Source organism: Alexandromys fortis, unplaced genomic scaffold (assembly GCF_014885135.2).
Source record: "Alexandromys fortis isolate MF-2015 unplaced genomic scaffold, M_Fortis_MF-2015_v1.1 scaffold_192, whole genome shotgun sequence".
Classification (NCBI taxonomy): domain Eukaryota; kingdom Metazoa; phylum Chordata; class Mammalia; order Rodentia; family Cricetidae; genus Alexandromys; species Alexandromys fortis.
In genome coordinates, this window is record NW_026068071.1 from 1,288,978 (window position 1) to 1,312,146 (window position 23,169).

The 23,169-nt window shown below is 43.5% G+C and overlaps 2 protein-coding genes across 6 annotated transcripts in view; one reads left to right on the top strand and one right to left on the bottom strand.

Annotated features, from left to right (window-relative positions):
- The window catches only part of Msl3 (MSL complex subunit 3), a 17,076-nt gene extending 8,765 nt beyond the window's left edge, over positions 1 to 8,311 (bottom strand). The window contains exons 1-8 of one of the 2 annotated variants that reach the window (XM_050121035.1): positions 8,169 to 8,311; positions 6,617 to 6,699; positions 6,145 to 6,240; positions 5,736 to 5,836; positions 4,801 to 4,892; positions 4,152 to 4,277; positions 2,753 to 2,913; positions 1,245 to 1,403 (exon numbers count right to left, since the gene is read on the bottom strand). In XM_050121035.1, the coding sequence (XP_049976992.1) occupies positions 1,245 to 1,403; positions 2,753 to 2,913; positions 4,152 to 4,277; positions 4,801 to 4,892; positions 5,736 to 5,836; positions 6,145 to 6,240; positions 6,617 to 6,699; positions 8,169 to 8,270 (920 nt within the window). In that variant the 5' untranslated portion in view covers positions 8,271 to 8,311. Of the gene's footprint in view, positions 1 to 1,244; positions 1,404 to 2,752; positions 2,914 to 4,151; positions 4,278 to 4,800; positions 4,893 to 5,735; positions 5,837 to 6,108; positions 6,241 to 6,616; positions 7,268 to 8,168 lie in introns of those variants that run through there. The other variant, XM_050121036.1, reaches the window with a different exon arrangement.
- The window catches only part of LOC126487949 (importin-5-like), a 38,520-nt gene continuing 23,564 nt past the window's right edge, over positions 8,214 to 23,169 (top strand). The window contains exons 1-2 of one of the 4 annotated variants that reach the window (XM_050121026.1): positions 8,214 to 8,320; positions 22,873 to 23,027. In XM_050121026.1, the coding sequence (XP_049976983.1) occupies positions 22,999 to 23,027 (29 nt within the window). In that variant the 5' untranslated portion in view covers positions 8,214 to 8,320; positions 22,873 to 22,998. Of the gene's footprint in view, positions 8,321 to 8,786; positions 8,948 to 20,928; positions 21,056 to 22,872; positions 23,028 to 23,169 lie in introns of those variants that run through there. The other 3 variants (XM_050121024.1, XM_050121025.1, XM_050121023.1) reach the window with 3 other exon arrangements.

Below are 23,169 nucleotides of genomic sequence, written 5' to 3' on the forward strand. Positions count from 1 at the left end.
GGGGGGGGGGGAGGGAGGGAGAGAGAGAGAGAGAGAGAGAGAGAGAGAGAGAGAGAGAGAGAGAGAGAGAAGGCAGCTAATGCAGGACACAAGAAACGAGAGTCAGCAAGATAGCTGTGGATGAGAGCAGATGCTGAGTGGTCAAACACAAAGGGATGCTACTCTTAGTGCTAGAGAACTCAGTCCTCTGAGCATGGTATGATCATTGCCATCGTGGAATCGGAGCAGCTATGATGACCCACATGAGATGCTCATAACTAATATTCCCTTGTGAAAGGTGGTAGGGCCCAGAAAGCACACAGAGGCCTCCCCTTTCTGAGGATACTTCAGCAGTTAATGCCTGCTGGGGGAGAGGGAGGCTATTTCCTCAGTGCTGTAGTTACTTGTAAGTAGCACATGTTCCTAAAACTAGTCCTGGTTAAACTCATTCACTCACCAAGCTAGACTTGAGAAGTGGTTTTTAGACTCTTGTACAACATTCAGGAAGAGAAGGGAAAGTGCATGGCAGACTTAGACAGATTAAGGGAAAAGACTTTAGGTAAGGATGGATCCATCCTCACACCCCCTGCCAGAGAACAGGCTTAAGTACTCTTAGACACAGAAGGAAGAAAAGCAGAAATAAAAGAAAAATAGGGAACTAACCTAAACTTAGGGCCAAAGGTTGCTGGCCCCTTGTGAACAATATCATGAACTTGTACCCACCAGGGAGACAGGCATTCATTCCATACCACAAATAGTAGGCAAGAGGCTCTATAAACACTGACCCAAATCGCATAGCTAACAGCAATGAAGGATGTCAGTTGTACCTCCGCTTCCCACCCTTCTGGCCCATGTTGCCTTTACCCTTTTCACTGTCTTCTGGAAGACGGGACAGCTGCTTAGGATCCATTGACAAAGTTCTATCTACCCGGGAATCTTTTGTTTGTCCTGGTCTTGCTGAACTCCCCTCTAGAGACCATCTGTCTCCAGATTTATAGCAGTCCTCCTGCCTCACCAGCATGTGCCATTATGCTTGGCTACCCTGAAATGTTTCCCTGGGAAAATCTTATACACCCATTGAGAACAGGAGTGAGGATCTAGCTAACCCATAAATAAACAGAAAGCAACAGTAAGAAGACCCTGTGGTTTCCCTTCCTCCATTCAGGCCCCCAATAGCAGCAGATCAAATACTGCAAAAAAAGAAGTCAGTCACATCAGTGCTGACACCCAAAGATGAAGGCACACTTCCATGTTGTCTAACTCACCTATTAGTTGTGGTGGTACTTTCCTTAATAGGAACAAAAAATTTAGATGATGTCACTCTTTTATATTGAGCTTGTTCATATGGATAGAGCAAAACCAATGGGAGAGTATAATCAAAGGTAATTCGTAATCCATCCACCATCTCCTTACAGAGGTCAACACTAGGAGGATTGAGAAAGAAAAGATTAGAGACTCTGTAAAGTAACAGGTATTTTCCAAACTTCACAATAAAAGTATATTTTTAAGAGAGCAGACTTATCTTTATTATTTATGTATTTACTCTGAGGCAGAGTCTTCACCATGTAGTCCTGGCTGGCATGGAACTCACTATGTAGACCAGGCTAGCCTCAAACTCACAAAGCTCTGCCTGACTCTACCTCCTGAGTGCTGGGATTAAAGATAGGTGCCATGCAGCTGAGGGCAGACTTTTAAAACCTTATATATTCACTTACATATAAAAAGAATAAATACAATCTATAGATGCTAATAATAAAAAACATGGAAATATAGACCCTAATATAAAATGCAGGCACTATGATAATAACTTAAATGTATCCTTATAACACAAATGAACAGGTTTATTACAACATAAGACATCCTGGCAGCCCAGTGCTCGTGGCTCCTGTTCAACTGTAATACTATACATCCCTAACACTGATCCCGCCAAGTCACGACGGTATAGTAGGATTTGAGGAACTCTACTCTGACTAGAATAAAGAATTGTTTGGAGCTGAGATGACTCAGTGGGTAAAAAGCGCTTGCTGTACAAGCCTGACAACCTGAGTCTGGATCCCCAACATCCACTGAACTAGATGCAGTAGTGTACAAATCTGTAATCCCAGAGTTCCTGCGGGGAAACCTCTGGCAATTCAGAGGCTAGCCAGGGTGGTGGATCCAGCAGTGAACACTAGAGACTGTCCTAAGCAAGGCAGAAGGTGAGGACTTTACACCACGGGTTGTCCTCTCACCTTCAGATGGATGCCATAGCCCATATGCACTCAAACACATGCACACGTAAATTCATTTTAAAAACTGATCAGTCATAAGCAACCTTCTATCCAGTTCTCATTGCCCATTCTGCGTCCTCAAGTAGACAGTTCTTGTCCAAAGTGGTATCCCTGAAAATATTGGTCTTGATGACAAGGAGATCCATAATCAAGCCAGGTCTCATGTGGAATTAGCAAACACGTCACAAAAATCACAATAGTTTCATGCACACTGACAACTGAAGGAATAAGCAGCAAATTAGCTATGAAATAAGAGATGCATTCAATAAAACTGAACAAAGAGAATGATCCCTTGTTCAAAATTGCAATATATAAAGAAAAAGCTGAGGGTATAGCTTAACCCTCATGCATGCTAGACTAATGCTAGTTAAGTTCAATCCCTGTACCACAAACACAACACACACACACACACACACACACACACACTCCAAAACTAAACAAGAAACCTAACAATAACAACAACAAAACTAAATACAGAATCCAAAGCCCCCCCCATCACTCACTTCTTTTCTGCTGGGACATAGTGTACATTCATATGTGAATGCATCATGCCATGATGGTGACGAGGCCTCTCACTGGCTGAAAAGGCTGCGTTAATAGCAAAATGCTTCACATAGGATTCCAAAATTGTTATGACGTTGGTCTGGCATGGAAGTTTCACTAACTGTTAAGAAAAATATAAACATCTAATACAGACATCCCATTATAATCAAACATGTATTACAAGTAGGAATAGCAATGGCTCTATCAGTTTAACTTTGTCAATTCTGCCTACGAACTTCTCAGTTAAATATGTCTATAAGCTCTTTAACATTCCTTCCATCCACTGATCATACTCATATATTACTATTGTCTTATTGTCTTGAATACACAGATGTGATGATTCTCAGGCTTAGCATTGTACTAAGAAATTTGGGAAAATCTCTCCAAGTATTACCAAGAGATGTGCCTTTACCCTAGCAATTAAATCCTAATCAATCTTATCAGCTCTTTTTGCGACAGGGTGTACTAAATAGTTCGGGCTTTCCTGAAACTCTCTAGGTAGAGTAGGCTGGCCTTGAACTCACAGTAATCTCTACCTCCCTCTGCCTTCTGCGTGCTGGGATTAAAGGTGTGTGCCATCATTCCTGGCTTAATTCCTAATCTCAGTTGAAGCCCAGGTATCAGAATTCTGAAAAGCTCCCTGAGGGGCTCAAATGGACAGTATATGTTATCCAAGTCTTAAGTTCTGCAAGAACCCAGCACCACTGTTAGTCAATCTTATAACTGGACTGTTGTGGAATATTAGTTTAAGATGAGTTACATTTGTTTATGCTGTAGAACATTTGTTTAATGATGCAAAGCTGTGCTGCATCCTTTTGTGCTGCATTTGTTTAACTCTGTGAAGCTGTGTTACTTTGGCTGCCTAAAACACCTGACTGCTCTAATAAGGAGCTGAACGATCAACAGCAAGGCAGGAGAAAGGATAGGCAGGACTGGCAGGCAGAGAGAATAAACTGGAAGAGAAATCTGTGAGGAGAGATGCAGGAGAAAGAGGGGTCAGACACCCAGCTCTACAACAACCCATGGAGTAAGAAGAAAGATATGCAGAAATAGAGAAAGGTAAAAGCCCAGAGGCAAAAGGCAGATGGGATAATTTAAGAAAAGCTGCCAAGATACAAGCCAAGCTAAGGCCAGGCATTTATAAGAAAGAAAAAACCTCTCTATTTGTATTTATTTCAGAGCTGAGTGGCGGGCTCCCAGAAGAGTCAAAGAGCTAACAGTAAAACCACCACCAACACTGGACTGAGTAGAAAACTGGAAATGAAACTACAGTCTTTCCATACTGCCTGGTTTTTGACACTGTGACTTCAGAATACAGTCAAGTAGAAGCATCCCAAAGAATCCATTCCTCCAGCATACCCGTTTCCTCCTGTTGATATAGTAACAGTCATCCTCAAGCTGCTTCTTGAGAACTTCAGGGATATCTATGGTTATTGTTCTTTCGTCCATGTCCTTTCTTGAGCGCAGCGACAATCCTTTTTTTTTCTGCAATATCACAGTTGTATTTTTAGTTAATGAGAACAGTGGGAGAGGTCACCACAGAAGAGTCTGCTATGCAACAAAGCCAGTTACATCACCATAGTCACATCATGCCACATGTCCTCCATGAAAGGACAAGACATAAAGATACTATGCCACATTTTCAAGTGTTTTTCACAGCGTTAACTACATTCCAAGTTCACTTTTGTTTCTTCCTCATGTATGATTATCATTGGGGTTTATGTCCAATTTGGAGGCAAGCAAAAGCCAATCTCTGTTATGCACCATTAAAAATGAATCATTATAAAATACAGTTCACAATCTTACTTTAAAAAGATGTACGCTTTGTGGAAACACTCCGTGGGTATAAAACATAAATGATGCTATAAACACGCTGTCTTTTCTTAAAATGTCACAATGAATTCATACTATTGGTCTGAGAGGTATGTCTTTTGGAAAGAACTCCTAACCTGAGAATTTTGCCACTACCATAAATATCAAAGCTTCTACAATACAAACTTTTTAGTACCGCTTTAGTCTTTACTTTAATACGCCGCCGGCGATGTTCTTTTAGTTCTTCATTCTTTCTGCCACCGCTGTCCTGACAGGTACTGCTTATTGCTACATAAAACAAAAACATCAGATAAACTCATATTATATTCTTTGACAATCCTTACATTTGCACATTTTTAGGTGGCGCATGCACTTGACTAAGAAGAACCATCTGTAGTTCTGCATACATTTTAAATCCTAAACACAAATACTGTACCTTTCAGAACAGAAACTTATTTTGATAAATATAACTCCAATTTCAATGGATACAAAAATCACACGAGCTAATGATCTGAAAGGGTTTCACCAGCTAGGATCCTATGGTTCACTGTTGGAGTCATAAGTGGTGGCAAGACCCTGGAGGTATCAAGAAGAAAATGGACTGTGAGAAAGGATCTGTGCGGGCTCGCTGGCTGAGATGAAGGTGCTCACTGCTGAGAGTCTGAGAAAGTCTTATACCGACATGCTAACTGATCAGAGTGACTGCCTCTGTAATTACCTAAAATAAACCAAGCACATAGTACAAAGCTGCTCCTTCACTTACGATAGAGTCCCACCTAAATTGATGAAAATACAGGCAGCGTACTGTATATCATGGCTGACTACTCTTAAGGAACTCAGAACACATATATTAGCCAACAATTGGGCAAACTCATTGAAACAACGCTTACCTTATGGCAGTGTTAAATATCTCATGCATTTTATTGCATATTGTACTGAAATTGGAACACAAAAATAGTATATTTTCATACCACCATAAAGTCAACAAAATCTTAAAACTGGAGAACATCTGTATGTTATGAGTTTGCACTATTTCCCTGTCTATAATTTCAATGACTCTTTCACTCAATCTTGAGGTCTAAAAAGATTACATGAAAATGGTTTTAGTTGAGGAAAATAAAAGGCACTCACAGTTTTCGTCATTTTGAGGTTTTTCTTTAATTGGCACACTTTTTAAGACAGAGTCGACACCAGGTACCCTACAGTGTCTCTTCTTTTTTCCTGTACCTTTCCTGAAAACAATAAACACAATTAAAATAAACTTTCAGTCTCGTATAGGAGTTGGAATCCACAGAGGACATGATAAATAATCATTCTTAAATCAAATTTTAAAACATAATGGTAATCCTCACTACCAAATGGATACGACTCATTATGGAAAACATCTATGAGTCCTGTATAATACTATAGAAACTCATTTACTTTAAATATGTAAGATGACTGAAATCTGTCACTTTATTACTTTTAGATCATAAAAATCCAAAACAGTTTAAAAAAAACATACTGAATAACACTTCCATCAAAGTTTTTGTATCCTTACAGGCGAGCTATTGCTTTTCTGGCCAATTTACGCTGTAACCTCCGATTTTCATCTGTATCACGAAGCACATGGTCTTCGGCTGCCCATCTATCCCAACTAGTTGGAAAAAGGAAGAGGATGTAAAAGTAAAAGTCAGTATTTTGAATCAAATGAAACGAATCCTGAAAAGCATCACTAACAAGTGCCCCATAGTTACTGACATTTCAGAAAGCTCTATGAAGACTTCCAAATCACCAGGAGGGCGTCAAAGAAGCACAAAACGAACTCAGTTCTGGTCACCAGGGATTCCACAGATTACCCACAGGTAATCCAAACATAGCTGATTTAAAGTAAGCATGCCTCAGAATACGAAAGCTTTCCGCAGAAGCAGGAAATTAAACTTTTTTACATGTGTTTCTAAATCTTAAAATTACAAAATTAGTATGCTACAAAGGCAATTAATATTTAGTCTGATTGTAGCAAGTTCACTCACCTACTGTTCCAACCATTAAAATGTATCAGATATTCTGGAATCTTTCTGCCCTTTTCGTCTTTCCCGACAATAACATCGACGATCTGAAACCAGGAAATAACTGCTCACGAGTGGCAACAATAAACCAAAAATTATGTTAAAATTATAAGTTTTTTTTTTTTCAAAAACCCAGATCACAGTCCCTTTTTAAAGGAAAAGAATTTGTTCCCTTTTTAGATCGAGAGCTGGGTTGTAACATTCTTCAACATATTTTTTTTTTTTCTTTTGCCTGAGTGGTTGCCTCAAAGTAGGAAACATCCGTCCAACCAACCCACGATTGGTCTCTTGAGTTTGAGACCGGGTGAAGCTTTCTGAAGCCATTGGTCGGTAGATTTGTCATTAGCTAGGACCCAGACTAGAAATAGCAGCCCTGAGACCTCTGGGAGTTGTAGTCACCCTGGCCTTGCCTTGTCCGGTGTCCAGTCAAACTAGCCAGAGACTTCCACAACTCTCCCCCTCCGTCCCCCACCCCTTAATAGCCTTGCATCTCCGGAGGGAACTTCTGGCACAAATCAAACAGCGTGTCCTTCCCTCCCCTAGCGACGCAGCAAGCTTGAGGGATGGCAAAAAGGATTTAAACAGTGACACGAGTTGCAGGAGACACCAAAGGGACATAACCCAGCCCAGACTTTGGGGTGGCCCACAGGACAGCACCACTTAAACATCGCTAAAGACGCACCTGGGGCTGTTCCAAGTTGTCTCCGCCACCAAGGACTTCGCCTTGGTGGCTGGAAACACTGACGCTCGCCCCGACCCCCAGCGCGCTGATTTTCACCCTCTTGGGCACCGGAGCACTTAGGTGCCCACTCCCTGCCCTCCACTTAAAAACTGACAACTCCAAGGTACAGCTCAGCCCCGGCTGACTGAGCTGGATAAAGGCAATGCTAAATTCTTTCCTAGCCCTGTCGGTCTCCTACAAATCCTTTAAATTGCGGATGTCAAAGCGATTGAGCAACCCCGAGCCCCTTCCTGCCACCCCTCCCCCAGGGTGGTAGTTAACTGCCTGTGATCTTAAACTGGACTCGGGTCCCGGGTCCATGACACCGCCTCCTGACAGCTGCCAAGAAACTGAGGCCAGGGTTGAGGGGTTGAGGACGTGGGTGGGTCAATTGGTCAGGGTGTCCTCTAGGGAGCCCACGCGGCGCTGAACCGCAGCGGACGTGGACTTATCGCAAAAGCAGAGGCCTCAGGTGACAGTCCTCCTACACCGGGCGCCCGAATTGGCGCCCAACGATCAAAGCACCATCCCGGCCTAGCAACCGCGCCTAAATGACGCAACACGACCGGAAGCGGAAGTAGAAACAGAAGGGTCGCGGATCCTTCCAAGTTTAGGGTAGTTGAGCGCCTTAAGCGTCTCGTCAGCGTCCCCTGCCGTCCCGGGACGCTCTGCGGGGCCAAGGCGCACCCTGGTGGCTGTCCAGTGCTCCAAGCCACTTGTCCTCCGCTGGTCCCTTTGCCTCCCATCCCCGGGGCCCAGACCCGTGCCTCCTCCCTGTCCCCCCCGCGGCGGCACCTTGGCATCGTACAGCACTCGCGCCTTGGTGGGGTCAGGCTCGAAGCACAGCACTTTCTCCCCAGAGTGGAATTGAAATTTCATGCCCTCGCTCGCGCTCATTTGCTCATCGTGGCGGAGGGCGAGGCTCCGGGGCGGGTGGAGCGCGCGTGGTAAGGGAGGACGACCGGGGGGGCGGCGCTCCGCCACCGGGGGGGGCCGAGAGTGGCGGAGGCTATGACCGCCCCGCCCTCGGCCCCTCCTCCGGCCACCCCGCGCCGCTGAGGGGACCTCGGCCGTGGCGTTGGAGGCGCGCGTCCCCGTCCCCGCCAGGGCTCGTCCCCGCCCTCTCCCTCTGGGGCTCCGGGAGGGGTGCGGGCGGGGACCAAGACCCCGCGACCGAGGTCTTCCTGCAGAACGTCCCCTCTTGTTCCCATGGGCTAGGGTCCCCGCGGCTTCCAGGCTGCGCCCACGCGTGCGCGGGGCCGTCGCCTCTGGCGCGTGCTCTCCGGCCAGAGCGTGGGGGTCTCTTAGGGAGACGGCTGCTCTGGGGTAGTCATCAGGCTCCGGGGAGATTGGATGGCGTCTGCCCCCAGGAGCCTCCTGGCCGTGCGCGCGCATCAGCCCTCTCAGCGGTGCTGCGCGCCGACGAGTGTGGCCACGCGAGAAGGACGCGGTGTTGGAGCTGGCTGGAGTCGGGCAATGGCCTTGGGCGAGGGGAGGAGACATTCCGGCCAGTGAATAGAACACTCTGTCATCCTTCGGAAAGGACCAGCAGGTAGCAGGCCTGGAGGGCCCAAGTGATCAGTGGGCAGCAAGGCAGATGGGTCTTTAAAGGGTCGTTAACATCTTATGTGTCAGTTTCCAGCGCTCCTGAATTGCTCCCTCACGATCTGTCTTCAGTGGCTCAAAACCTCCTGTAGAGTGGAAGCATCTTTGAGCCCGTTGTTAACAGGGTACCTGCTCAGAGGTGGAGTTCGGTAAATACTCCGTGAATCAGTGATCAGGGGATGGGAGACTTGCAGCGTAGACCTTCAGCGACAGGGAGGGCGGAGCTGGCTGGTTTCTTCTAGAGTGCAAAGCCCCTAAGCTGTGGAGTTACTGGATGAAGACCTGGCCAGAAAGCAGAGCCGAGCGGCGGGGAGGTTAATGCGTGCAGGTTTAGTGAACTGCCTGGTTTCCTATACTATTCTGCTTTTGCCTCTTGCTTCCAGAAATTTGCACTCGCCTCCCCTCCCCCACCCCCACCCCCACCCCACCCCCCGCGCCACTCCTCCCTCTCTTGGTACATGGCACCCATCTTTCACATCGCCATTTGGGCACTTCCAAGAGAACCCCTTGTCGTAGCCACACGTTGGGGTGACATGAATTACAATTACGTACCCCCAGTATCCCCTCCCAGCCCTCAACTTACCTGTTTCTTGCATTGACTGCTCTGGCTGATGAATGGGTTCTCTTCATTTGCAAAATGCCCCCATTAAGATGGGAAGCTGCTGGAAGCTGGAGGTTGGGGGTGTCTCATCCAGTCCATCATTGTGTACTCCTGGTACACAATGAATATTTAATGAATGAATGAACAGGTTGCAGATTTATGAAATCGAATCCATAAAACTCAGTTGCCAATTGGATATGAAGGAGGGGAGGGAGGGAGGGAGGAATCTTGGGAGACCTCCAGGTTTTGTAGCTTAAGAAGCTGGGTGAGTGATGGCTGCACTGGCCAGATAGGAAGAGGAGGGACAGGTTTGGGGAAAATGGCCAAATGATGACTTGTATCTAAGATAATATTGTCGGTAAGCCAGAACTGGAGCCCTGATTCTCCAGGGATGTGGGCAGTAGATGCTCAGAGTGTTCTCTGCAAATTGCAGGGCCAGCGCTGAAGCACAGGTAATTGCTTGTCACGTGTAAGCCATAGCTGAAGTCTTTTGGTTTTTCTTGTTCAGGAACAGAAAGTTCCGCTCCATGCTCTAACCTTTGGGGGGAAGTGAATAATTCTTCTGTTTCTATTCATTTCTATCTTAGGTCACTGGTCTCTTTCTCTGCCTTTTTCTATAAAATCCAAGAATGACATATCTATGTATCACATATGTCTGATTCTCTCTCTTTCTCTCTCTCTCTCTCTCTCTCTCTCTCTCTCTCTCTCTCTCTCTCTCTCTCTCTGTGTGTGTGTGTGTGTGTGTGTCTAATTGTTAGAATGGTAACAGTCTTGCCCCCCCCCCCTTTTTGGGTTAGGATCCACTGGAAAGGTGGTTCCATCTCTTACCCAAATGACCCACCCTTTGCCCTCATGGGTGAAAAAGACGAAGAACTCACTGAAGTCTGTAATTTAGTCTCTGTGAGGCCCAGTCCCATGATTATCACATTCTGGTATGTGACCTTGGACAAGTAATTAGTCTCTGTGAGATGGTTTTGTTATACTTAAGAAAAAAAATTGGCTTTAAAAAAGAGTGACTCCTACTTTAGAAGGAGTAGGTAAAGCATTCAGTTTGTATGGCTTTATTTAGTACCTGGCATATAAATGCTGGGTAAATGCTTAATGTTAGGCATTTCCTATTAGCTCACCTGGTCTCTCATTTGTTCATGTAATAAATATTGAGCCTCCTGGGTGCTTAGAGGCTAGGAACATCAGGCATAGTATATACATCACTCCTAGCTTCTAGAATGGCAAAGCAGTAAGCAAGCAAGTTGGAGCCTTCTGAATACTGTGATAAAGCTAGCGTGGAAGAGTGGTGGCGCACGTCCTTATTTTTACCTAGGAAGAGGGTACTGTCACAATAATCTTGGAAACTAAAATGTGTCAAAGTACTTCCAACATGGCAATGTTGGGTCCCAGCCCTGTACTTATCAGTTACTGTTTGGTTTTGTTTTGTGACTGAGTCTGCTGTATTACCCAGGCTGGTCTGGAACTCTTGAGTTCAAACAGAGCCTCTTGCTTCAACCTTCCCAGTCCCTGTGGCTGCAAACCCGGTTCTGCACCCTCAGCGTCAAAGCCTTGGTGTCAAAGCCTCGTTTTTGTTCCCGTGTTTGCTCTACTCCAGCACAGAATGGACCCCCAACAAGGGTCGTGGGCAGGGCAAAACTTAATTAGGCTGATACAATAGCATTCACTTCGGGGATACATTTGAAACAGCAGGGGAATATTGGAGACACACTGTTGCCAGGCATTGTAATTTTCTTTCCAAGGCTTCCAGGTGACGTCAAGACACAGGCAGAACTGAAAAATATAGATCTAAACTAATCCGCAATCCTTTTTTTCTCTTGCAGAAAGCTAGGCATTACCATGTGATCCACTCTTGGCCAATAGGAAGTTTTTGTATAGGCTAGGTGAAACACTTTGATGCAGTTTGAAGTAACCCCTTCCTCGCTGGGCACTGTTTATTCTGCGTAGGAACGTGGGTAAATACCATAGTCATCTTAATAAGAGGGAGTTTTGTCACTGTTACTGACGCTCTGAGTGTGAGATAGCCCATAGATTTGCTGTCCTGTGTCATTAATGTGTTTGTTGTTAAACTTAGATTCCCCGAATTAACAAGACTTCTTGCTGTGTAGCATAATATACCCCAGAGCAGCTAAAAACATCCTGAGCACATCTCTTGTGCAGGTATAAAGTTAACAGTCTTTACATCTAGCGTATCTGTGCAGCCAATTATGGTAATGTGAGGGAGGCCTTCAGTAATAAGCATGTGCTTTTCCATGGCCGTGCAGACAAAATTGATGGAGTGGAATAGAGGAAAACTAATGACCCATTTACGGTGTGTGTTCAGTCAGAATGTGTGTTTTATTCTGGAAACAAGCTTCAAGGGCCCAAGGATCTAACTCAGATGGTAAAATGCTTATACAGTCTATGGGAAACTCTGTTTTTACCTCAGCATGGTTTAAATCGGGTACGGGGCGGGGGCTCACCCAAGTAAGCCCAACATTTGGGAGGTAGAACAGGAAGATCAGGAGTTCAGCATCATCCCTAAATATATAGCAAGTTAGAGGTCAGTCTGGAATACATGACATGGGCTGTGGCAGAGGGAGTGGGGGGCAGGGGACACCCAAAAAGGAATCCTAGACCGATCCATTTATAAAACTAAGAATCATAGAAAAAGGAACCTCAATTGAGAATGAGACTTCAATGAGACACTCCCACCCCCATTACCCCCCCCCCCTCCGGTCTCACATAGGCCAAGCTGACTTGGCAAGGATGATTGCCTCTAATCAGTCTGGACTGTGGCTATGTCTGTGGGGGCACTGCCTTGATTAATGATTGATGTAAGAAGGCCCAGCACACTGTGAGCAGTGTTATCCATGGGCAAGAGGGCCTAGGCTGTATCAGAAAGGTAGCTGAGCAAGCCAGTATAACAACATTCCTTCATGGGCTCTGCTTCAGTTTTTTTCCTGAGTTCCTGCCTTAGCTTCCCCAGATGATGAACTATATAAACTGTAAGCCAAACAAACTCCTTGCCTCTCAAGTTGCTTTTGGCCATGGTGTTTATCGCAGCAAAAGACAAAGTAAATAGGACAAAATCAGTACCAGCAATGTGCGGCGCTGAACCTGACCATGTTGGCTTTGCGAGGGATTGTGGAAGGATTTTGAAGCTTTGTTGCTCAAAAAGGCTGTTGAATCCTGAGGACTTCACGATCTTGGAAGATAGAGATGTTGAGGAGATGTTCAGACAACTGGAGACTTGGCTTGTGAAGTTTCAAAGGGAAGCAAACTCCATCAGAGCCATTTGTGTGGTATCTTGGGTTAAGAATCTGTAGAAGTAAAACCTTCTTTTTTTTTTTTTTCTGGAACAACTGAAGCTAGTTATCAGGGACTGGAAAATCAGCTGTGATTAACAATAGACAACCTCATTCAGCACTCACAGGGCCTGTCCGCGTTCAACCTAGACGAGGCCCCAGCACCAAGAAGAGGGAGTAGACACTGCTCCCCCCCCCCAACGAAGAAGCTATCTGCAGTTGACGCCTCTTGCAAAAGAAAATTAGTTTTCTTCACTAGTGTCTAATTATACTTAAGGGTAGACCTCATGCCCATAAGTTGAGGACCAACACCAAACAAACTCAATGTTATTTTAGTAGACTTTTTGGTCTCATATTGCTTTGTTTAGGGATGTTTTTTTTGGGGGGATGGTCTTTGTCTTTTGCTTGTATATTATGGTTTTCATTGTGTGTGTTTTTTTCTTCATCTTTGAAAAAAAAGAATCCTTGTTTGATTTTTTTTTTTAATTTGGCTCTTTGTTTTGTAAAGGGAGAGAGAGAAATAAAGCGGTTGGAGTTGGGTTGGTAGGGAGGATATGGGAGGAACTGGGGAAGAAGAAAATGACCAGAATTTATTGAATACAATTTTTTTTTTAACAAAAACCATTTTTGACTGAGGGGAGCAGGACTCATTGCGGCAAAATATTTTACAGCCAGCACACAGAAGCTGGGGTTCCAGGCAGCATCTCAAACTGGTAGCCAAAGTTAGTAATGTGTCAGAGTCCCACATGGCACTGTTTGTGATGGCATGCAGGCAGCAGGATTGAAGGAAACCTAGACAGCAGCTAAGGCCTGCTGCTGTGAGAGTCCAGGAAAGGTTTTTTGGGGAGCACATTGGAGAAGGAGCACCAGTTAAGGAATTGCCTCCTTCAGTCTGGTCTGTGGGGGCTGTTTTCCTGATTAATAATTGTTCTGGTTTGGTTTTTGTTAACTTGACACAAATCTGGAGTCATTGGAAAGAGGGCCCCTCAATTGAGAAAAATGCCACTACCTGATCACCCTATGAGCAAGCCTGTGGGGTGTTTTCTTTATTGATGTAGGAGAGCCCCACACTGTAGTGATGAGAGTGGTGAGCCACTTCCCGCTGCCCAGCTCTCCAGCTAGTTTTATACTCAAAATAATTACACACAAATTGTATTCATTTAAACACTGCCTGGCCCATTATTTCTAGCCTCTTATTGGCTAACTCTCACATCTTGTTTTAACCCATATCTAGTAATCTGTGTAGCACCACGAAGTGGTGGCTTTCTGGGAAAGATTCTAGCCTGCGTCCATATCGGCCTAGAGCTTCATTGTGTCTGCCTCACTGCCTTCTACCCAGCATCCTGTTCTGTTTACTCCACCTACCTAATTTTCTGTCCTATCAAAGGGCCAAGGCAGTTTCTTTATTAACCAATGAAAGTAACACATAGACAGATGACCCTCCTCCATCACCACACACTGTGGGTGGTACCACTCCTGGGCTGGTGGTTCCCGGTGCTATTAGAAAGCAGGCTGACCAATCCACAAGGAAGAAAGCCAGGAAGCAGCACTCCTACATGGCCTCTGCGCCAGGTGCCTGCCCTGTTTTCTATCAGTTATGACCTATGGTGTGGAACTGTAATCTAAAATAAACCATTTCCTCTGCAAGATGCTTTTTTTGTTCATGGCATTTTATTACAGCATAGTTGATGTAAGAAGGCCCAACGCAGTGTGGGTTGTGCCATCCATGGGCAGTTGGGCCTGGACTGTATAAGAAAGAAGGCTGAAACCCAGTGTGGTGGTGCTTGGGAGGCAGAGGCAGGAGAATTTCTTGTCAGTTTGAGGTCTGCCTGGGCTACATAGTGGGAGTCTGTCTCCAGTAAGTAAGCAAAAATAAGTAAGTTAGTAAATAATCAACCTAACTGAAAATTTGATAAACTAAACATTTCTGGTGTGTCACTATAGGAATTCACATGGAAACAACAACAGTAAGACCACCTTTAGCCAGGCAGTGGTGGTGCAAGCCTTTAATCCCAGCCCTCGGGAGGCAGAGGTAAGCAGATCTCTGTGAGTTCAAGGCCAGCCTGGTCTACAAGATCTAGTTCCAGGACAGGCTCCAAAGCTACAGAGAAACCCTGTCTGTCTCAAAAAAAAAAAATCCACTCCATAATGCAAATGGTATAGTAATGACATCAGCTGTCCAGGGTGTAGACATGTGGGAAAAGGCCCTTAGTTTCTGGTATACTGGGAACATCCTAACCGCAACTTCAAGTATGTTTGACCATAGACAAAGACACCAACATGCAGTTGCCGTGGTCCTTGCTTACGTCCTATCTAACCCCTTGCCTGTACCTCTGTCAGTATTACACTCATTCTCACTCAATATGAAAACTAAGACAGATTTATCCCAAGTTGGCATGTTAGTTCCAACTGACTATGACATTCCTAATCACTCCACAAAACAAAACCACACAGCTGTGCTTAGGAAGCAGGACTCCAGGGTCAAATAGCTGTCACTTTATAAATAGCAACAATATTCGCATGTGAAATGCCTGTCTTGGACTAGAAGCCAATCCTAAGTCTGAAGCAAATTCCCATAGCACACCTACATTTTGAAACCTTTTGGAGTATGCTGTAGAAAGATAAATATCAACCCTTGGGAAACTAATTCTGTAGTAACAACAACAAAAGCACATTAACAAAACTAAATTTGGACCACCAAAGAAGTTTTGTGACGTTGCCTAGATCTCCTGAGTGGAAATCCCCGGGGTGAGGTCCAGTGTCTCTATGTCCAAGAATGGGAACCTTTCTATATAGTCTTAGCCCCACTGTTATCTTTGTGGGGTGCTTGCTGGTCATGTGTTTCTGCTTAGAGACCAAAAGCATTAATGCCCATGCTCCAGTATAGTTGCTTCTGATGGCTTGAGAACTGGGGCATGTACTTGACCTTCTCTTGCAACACTCTACTTAATTAAGGTCAGCTGGTGCATTAGAAGGCGGTGCCAATGATTTTTGCAACCATTGCTAACTCTAAGTAAAACCCATTTTGTCTCTGGTGATAATTTTTTAAAAATGAACTTTTGGTCCCCAACCTTATATACTCTGAGCTAGCAAAGCAAGTGGCTACAGGCCACGTTTTACATTGGTTGTTTCTCTAGCTCTATACATATCTCTTTAAAGGCAGATTGCTTTGTTTTGAAATGGGGTTTCATGTGTCCTAGGCTGGCCTCACTATATATAGCCAAAGATAAGTTTGAACTCCTGATCCCCTGCCTCCACTCCCACCCAGTGCTGGGATTACAGGTGTGTGTCACCACACCCAGCTTGAATTTAGATTTTTGTCTTCCATTTAAAAATAGGAAAGCTAAGTGTCAGAACCGTTAAAGGATTTTCCCAAAGAGACCCACAAATACACAATAGAACAGTAGGTGTTTTCCAAGCTACTCAAATTCCCATGCCCTTCTTTCTCAGTTTACCCATGAGCATCCCAACGAGTTTTACCAGCTTTGAAAGAAGCTTGTTAAACTCTAAAGAGGTTTCAAATAGCAGTGTCTTTGGATTGCTCTATAATCTGTGCCCTTAGCACCTGGGTCATACCAAATGAGCACGAGCCTAACATTGCAGTCATGTTATTATTTCAGTCTTGATATTGAGAGTCTATCAATGACAAAAAACCAAATTAAAGGATTGCCTTTGCTGTTAGATTTCTAGAGAAAGCTACAGGACAAATTTCTGAAAGTTACAAAACCTGAAATCTTTTCTAATGATTGAAATAATTGTAACACTCTCCAAATATCAAAGGCTGAGAGTTCTTGAAATGTTCTGGAGGCGACTTAAAGGGAACATTGCCTGTGTTATTCACACGTAGTTTGCTTCCTGAAAATTCACAGGATGTTTTTGAGTAAGATGACTGTATCCTTGAGTGATTTCATACAAAATGACTCCACCTAAGAAGAATGAAATAATTTTGAGTTGTCAGCGAACCTTGATTGGGGACCAAAATATACATGATCTGTAAATTGTGTTGTTAACCATATTCTGAGAGTTGTTGATTTCTTGATCATAATGTTTCTATTCTAGTCAGTGCATCTTAAAAACAGCTTTTTTTTTATCATTTTAGAGCATATTTGAAACATGGCTCCTGGGTCCCTGTAATGAATTTATTTTCTTAAGTTTCTGGAGGAGTGATAAAGAGAATCAAGCAACACTGAAGATTTATTATGGGCTTTTCTGTTTCCTAGGTATCACAGCTATTTGTATGCTGCCATTTTATTTCAATCTATAAATGGATGTTTAAACAATACCATGCTGCTGGTTTTAAAACCAATCTCTTTTTTACAATTGAATTAGTTCTTTGATAGCTTAATACATGCATAATGCATTCTGATTACTCACCTCCCATTCTTTTCTTATCCTTCTTCATCCCTTTCAACCCCACCTCACTCTATTAGTCACTGTGCCAGATTCATGTCCTTTAGTTTTGTTTTGGTACCTATGTAGTCTTACTAGGGCCATTTATATTAACCCTGCATTGGAACTATCCATTGGAGCAGGGGTAGGGGTTTGAGGGGCATCAGTATATATACAACTGAAGGCCATGTTGCCTGTTCCCTGAATCTGGCAATAAGCAGTAGTAGGTCAACAGTAAGGGATAGGGCTCCCTGATCTCCTCCTCCATCCATGCCTGGCTGTTGATGGGCCCATTTCTTTTTTTACAGATCCCGTGAAGTCATATGCAGTTGTTGGGAGGTTACGATTGCATGTCCAGAAGATAGCATCTTGCAGCCCCTTTCCTTGCTTATGGCTCATATATTCTTTCCTTCCCGCCCCGCCCCCACCCCATTCAGCAATGTTCCCTGAGCTAGTGGACGGGATGGAAACCAAAACTCTTGAAGCAATTTCCAAGTGATTTAGTGATCATGAGACTATTAACTCAATCATTAGATTAAAGATGAGTTACCTGGGTTAATCTTCATTATAGAAAGACAACATATAGTAAAGCCGATACCAAAAATGGGCATGGAGAGATGACTTAGTAGGTAAAGTACTTGTTTTGTAAGGATGAGGACCTCAGTGTGATCCCTATCACTCACTTTAAAAACCAGGCACAACACATTGGTAATACCTGTAATTACAGCATGAAGTGTCGGGTGAGTCAGAAGGATTCCTTGGAGCTTGCTGACCAGGTATCCTGACCTAATCAGTGAGCTCGAGGTTCAGAAAGAGGCCCTGTCTCAAAATAATGAAGTGGATAGCAGCAGAATGAGACATCAACCAGAGACAAAATGTTAAAGAGAAAAGGGATAATTTAAGTTAAAAAAGCTGGCTAGAAACAAGCCAAGCTAAGGCCAGGAATTCATAAGTCTCCATGTATTTATTTGGAAGCAGGTGGTGGGCACCCAAAGATTTAAGGGGAAAAAAAGTACACAACCCCCCCTCCAGGTTGCTGTTGGTCATGGTATTTTACCATAGCAGTAGAAACCCTAATTAACTAAAAAGAAGCCAAGGAGGAACTGAATCAGAGACCCAGGAGGAATGCTGCTTACTGGCTCACTTCCCTTGACTTGCTCAGCTACTTTCTTTCTTTCTTTTTTTTTTTTTTTTTTTACAAAAACTAGCACATTTTTTATTGATATTTATTGAGATCTACATTTTTTTCTGCTCCCTTCCCTGCCTCTCCCGCCCTTTAGCCTTCTCCCAAGGACCCCATGCTCCCAATTTACTCGGGAGATCTTGTCTTTTTCTTCTTCCCATGTAGATAAGTCTCTCTTAGAGTCCTCATTGTTGTCTAAATTATTTGGGGTTGTGATTTGTAGGCTGGTTTTGTTGCTTTATGTTTAAAAACCACCTATGAGGGCTGGAGAGATGGCTCAGCGGTTAAGAGCATTGCCTGCTCTTCCAAAGGTTCTGAGTTCAATTCCCAGCAACCACATGGTGGCTCACAACCATCTGTAATGAGATCTGGTGCCCTCTTCTGGCTTGCAGACATACACACAGACAGAATATTGTATACATAATAAATAAATATTAAAAAAAAGAAACCCTATCTCAAGAAATAAAAAATAAAATAACATTAAAAAAAACCACCTATGAGTGAGTACATGTGATAATTGTCTTTCTGGGTCTGGATTACCTCATTCAAAATAATGTTTTCTAGCTCCATCCATTTTTCTTTTTTTTTTTTTTTTTTGATTTTCGAGACAGGGTTTCTCTGAAGTTTTTGGTGCCTGTCCTGGAACTAGCTCTTGTAGACCAGGCTGGCCTCGAACTCACAGAGATCCTCCTGCCTCTGCCTCCCAAGTGCTGGGATTAAAGGCATGCACCACCACCGCCTGGCCTCCATCCATTTTTCTGCAAAATTCAAGATGTCATTACTTTTTTCTGCTGTGTAGTACTTTGTTGTGTAAATGTACCGCATTTTCCTCATCCATTCTTTGGTCCAGGGACATTTAGGTTGTTTCCAGGTTCTGTCCATGACAAACAATGCTGCTATGAATATAGTTGAGCACATGTCCTTGTGGCACAATTGAGCATCCTTTGGATATATACCCAAAAGGGGTATTACTGGGTTTTGAGGAAGGTTGTTTCCTAAAATCGCCACACTGACATCCAAAGGGGTTGTACCAGCTTGCATTCCCACCACCCAGCTACTTTCTATACAGCCTAGGCTGACCTGTGTAGAGATTGTAAGACCCGTGGTGGACTGGGTTCTCCTCACACCAAGTAGCAATTAAAGAAATGCCTGACAGACATGGCCACAGGCCGTATTGATATAGGAAATTCCTCAGTTGAGATTCCCTTTTCTGGGTATGTTTAGATTTGTGTCAAGTTGACAAAAATAAATAAATAACCACCACATTTGCCTAACTGGACTGTCTACATTCTTCATTCTGATAACAAATATTTCCTGGCCTCAGGCTGGGCACAGAGCTGGCCCAAAGCTGAAGTCCTTCCTCTTTACCAAGGCGGTTGAGAAAAACCCTAGTCACCATGATAGAATACAGAACCAGTTAGAATCGAACCCCATTCTTGGATGCAGGGAGAAAACATCACAGGAGAAAAGAAAGCAGCTACTGTTCAGATGCCACATGCATCCTAGAGTCTGGATAAACAGAGTCAACCTCATGAGTACCTGCTGATGTGGCCACTTCTAATGAAAAGTGGTGGTACCATGAAGCTAAACTAAGTGAGACCACAGTTTCCAGTCTCTTAGTAACCATCCTCTAGTATCTGTCCAGTTAAGTATCCTTTCCTCCCCTAACACTATGCTCCCTCAGCTACTCTTCTTGGTTTCTTTTGTACGCACCTCTTCCTTTACATGTGATGGCCCCTTGGTTTTCAGGTTTTCCCTCTTCTCACCCTCCATTAGAAGCTCTTTTAGATATTCTCTTTTTTTAGATCTGCTGCTTTGTTGTTATTGCTATAACATGCTCAGTTGCTAAAAGTTCCCTAAGTATAAAGGGTGTCAAATGAAAAGTCCCCTTTGCATTCAACTTTTAGCCACCTGATTTCTCTTTTGTGGGCATGCTCTGTTATGATTTTCTTTTTTTAATTTTTTTTAAAATTTATTATGTATACAACATTCTGCCTCCATGTATGCCCGCACACCAGAGGAGGGTGCCAGATCTCATTACAGATGGTTGTGAGCCACCTTGTGGTTGCTGGGAATTGAACTCAGGACCTCTGGAAGAGGAGCCAGTGCTCTTAGCCACTGAGCCATCTCTCCAGCCCCATGTTATGATTTTCTTATAGATCATTGCAGAGATATCCTAAATCCACATATACCAGGTGCTGTATAAAACTGCTTATGTATCTTATCTTTTTACTGCTTACCAATATGTCATGGAACTTGTTCCATAGACATACATCCAGGGCTGCATCCTTTGTGTGCATATGGATGGAGAATATGCCTACATCTGGATATACCCAAATTTCAATACAGAAAGTAGAAATTCATTTTATTTTCACCATAAAGAGCTTAGGAAAATTAGATGAAATGAAGCAATTCAAACGGATGAAGGAACAAAAATAATGGGGTTGCTGATTTCTAAGTTGTATAACTATTGCTGTTATCCAGAGATCCAGAGGCCTCCGTTGCCATGGCTACAAGAGCCACTTATGTGTCATTTCCACAAAGCTCGTACGTGAATGCTGGATGATGGAAATCAACAGCCACGTACACTCATATCTACCTGTCTAACTTGGTATGCAGCCTACAAAATGTCAAATTTTCCTGTCTTACATCATTCCCGGATTCTTTGCAGATGGATTTATTTTTCTTTGTAAGAACAACTAACTCACAGCAGAATTCACGTAAAGCAGACCAAAGCACGGAAAGGGATAGTGGTGGGTGGCTGATTGAACAATTCTGTCCATTCCTTTGACTATTTAATATACTGAGTCATAGTTATCCCTGAAATGTCACCAACATGGTCACAACCTTATGAAATGTAATTAGATTTTTATACACATAGAAAAATCTCTGCAGGATGAAATCAACTGCATGATCCATGTCTGCGTATTTGTTTATTCTTTTTCTGAGACAGGATCTTATGCAATCCATGCTGGCCTGGAACTAGCCAAAAATGGCTTTGGATTTCTGATCTTCCTGCCTTCACCTCCGGAGTGCTGAGATTACAAGCATGCACCGCAGTGCTTACCTTATTCTGGATAATTTTTGTTATTCCTTTAATTACAATTGAAATGTTATGCCCTGTAACCCAAGAAGTACCTGTTAAAAATAACTGCTATTTTCATAACGTGGTATGAAGCAGTTGGCAAGCGAAAGAGAAGAAATACTATTTATACATAAAGGCAGATCTATAAAATGGCAAGGAATGTATATGCGGTTACTATATTCCCCAGTTTCAAGGCTGTTCATGAGATTGTAGTCAGTTTACAATTCTGTTTACATTCTGTGGTGGGATAATATAAATAAATATGGTATTGAGGTCATCACTGTCATTGAACCAGGAAGGTTAGATAGCCCCAGTTCTCTATCGTAGTGCCAAATATTGTCCTCTGCAAGATTACATGCAGAAAATAATTGAAATATTTAAGGTAGAAAAAGTAGAGCAGGAGTCAGGGGGTTGCCTCTGGGCTAATAGTTTAAAAGTCATACCACACATGCTGCGACAGGTATCAGGAAGCTGCTGGTAGTGCTAGCTCTACCACCCCAACAACTGTGTCTCATACTCAGCCAGTGAGATGACCCTGGACTGAAGAGCCTTGCTGCTGCAAATTCTCTCATGTCTGTCACTTTCCAGACTCAAAATCATCAAAATGGGGTCTTTTTTTTTTTTTACATGAATTTCATGCACATGTTGTTCAATGTGGAAAGATAAACCATGTCACAGTTCCTAGCTGAGTGAGAAAGTCTGTCGTATATGGAGCAGTTTTACATTGCCACTATGGTTATTATGACTGAAACTGGGAGCCCAGACTGTGCCATACCCAAGCCCATCTCAAGTCATGTGAAATAAAACAAGTAATCAAACAGTTTGTCTATATATCATCTCCTATTACTGGAAATATGTCTCTGCAAATGACTGGAGCACTTTTTAAGATATATATGTATATATATATACATATATATCTTATATATATCATATATATACATATATATCTTATATATGTGCTGTACTTTGACCATGTCCTATGTCGTTATATTCCCTAATCAGCCTTCCACTCCCAGTGAACCCCTTATCTCCAATTTCATGTTTTTGTGCTTCAGTATACTTAATTAGGGTTTTTTCATGAGTATGGGTAGAGAGTTGTTGGCTTGAGTAGGAACAATGTGTCTGTCTGTGGGACATGATCTCTGCTTCCCCATGCAATCGTTAACTGCTTCTAACTCCTCAGGAAGGGTGAGGCCTCCTGAGCCCTTTCCCTCTCCAAGGTGGAATGTTGATTAGCCCAGCCCTCTGCAGGTATTCAAGGTCACTGTGGGCCTCGTTGTGTCGAGGACAGCAGTTCATAACGTGCCTTCCCATTCTCTTGTTCTTTCTTTTCTCCTCTTCAGGACGTTTCCTGAGCCTTGGACGGGATGATGTGGATGAGCACCCAAGAATAACTTACTCTCGGCACCTTGACTATTTAGGATCCCTGCATTAACCGTTGCCCACTGGAAAAAGAAGTTTCCTTGACCATGGCTGAGAGCAGCACAGATTTATGGGGGTAAATATTTAGAATGGAGAATTCTTTTTCTTCATGACTCTCTTATACAATACACAGCTTCCTCTCATGGCGCTCCTCCCAGTCCCCTTCCCTTCTGCTCTCCCCCCAATTCACTCCTTCTTTCCCTTCTGAAAGAATTGGG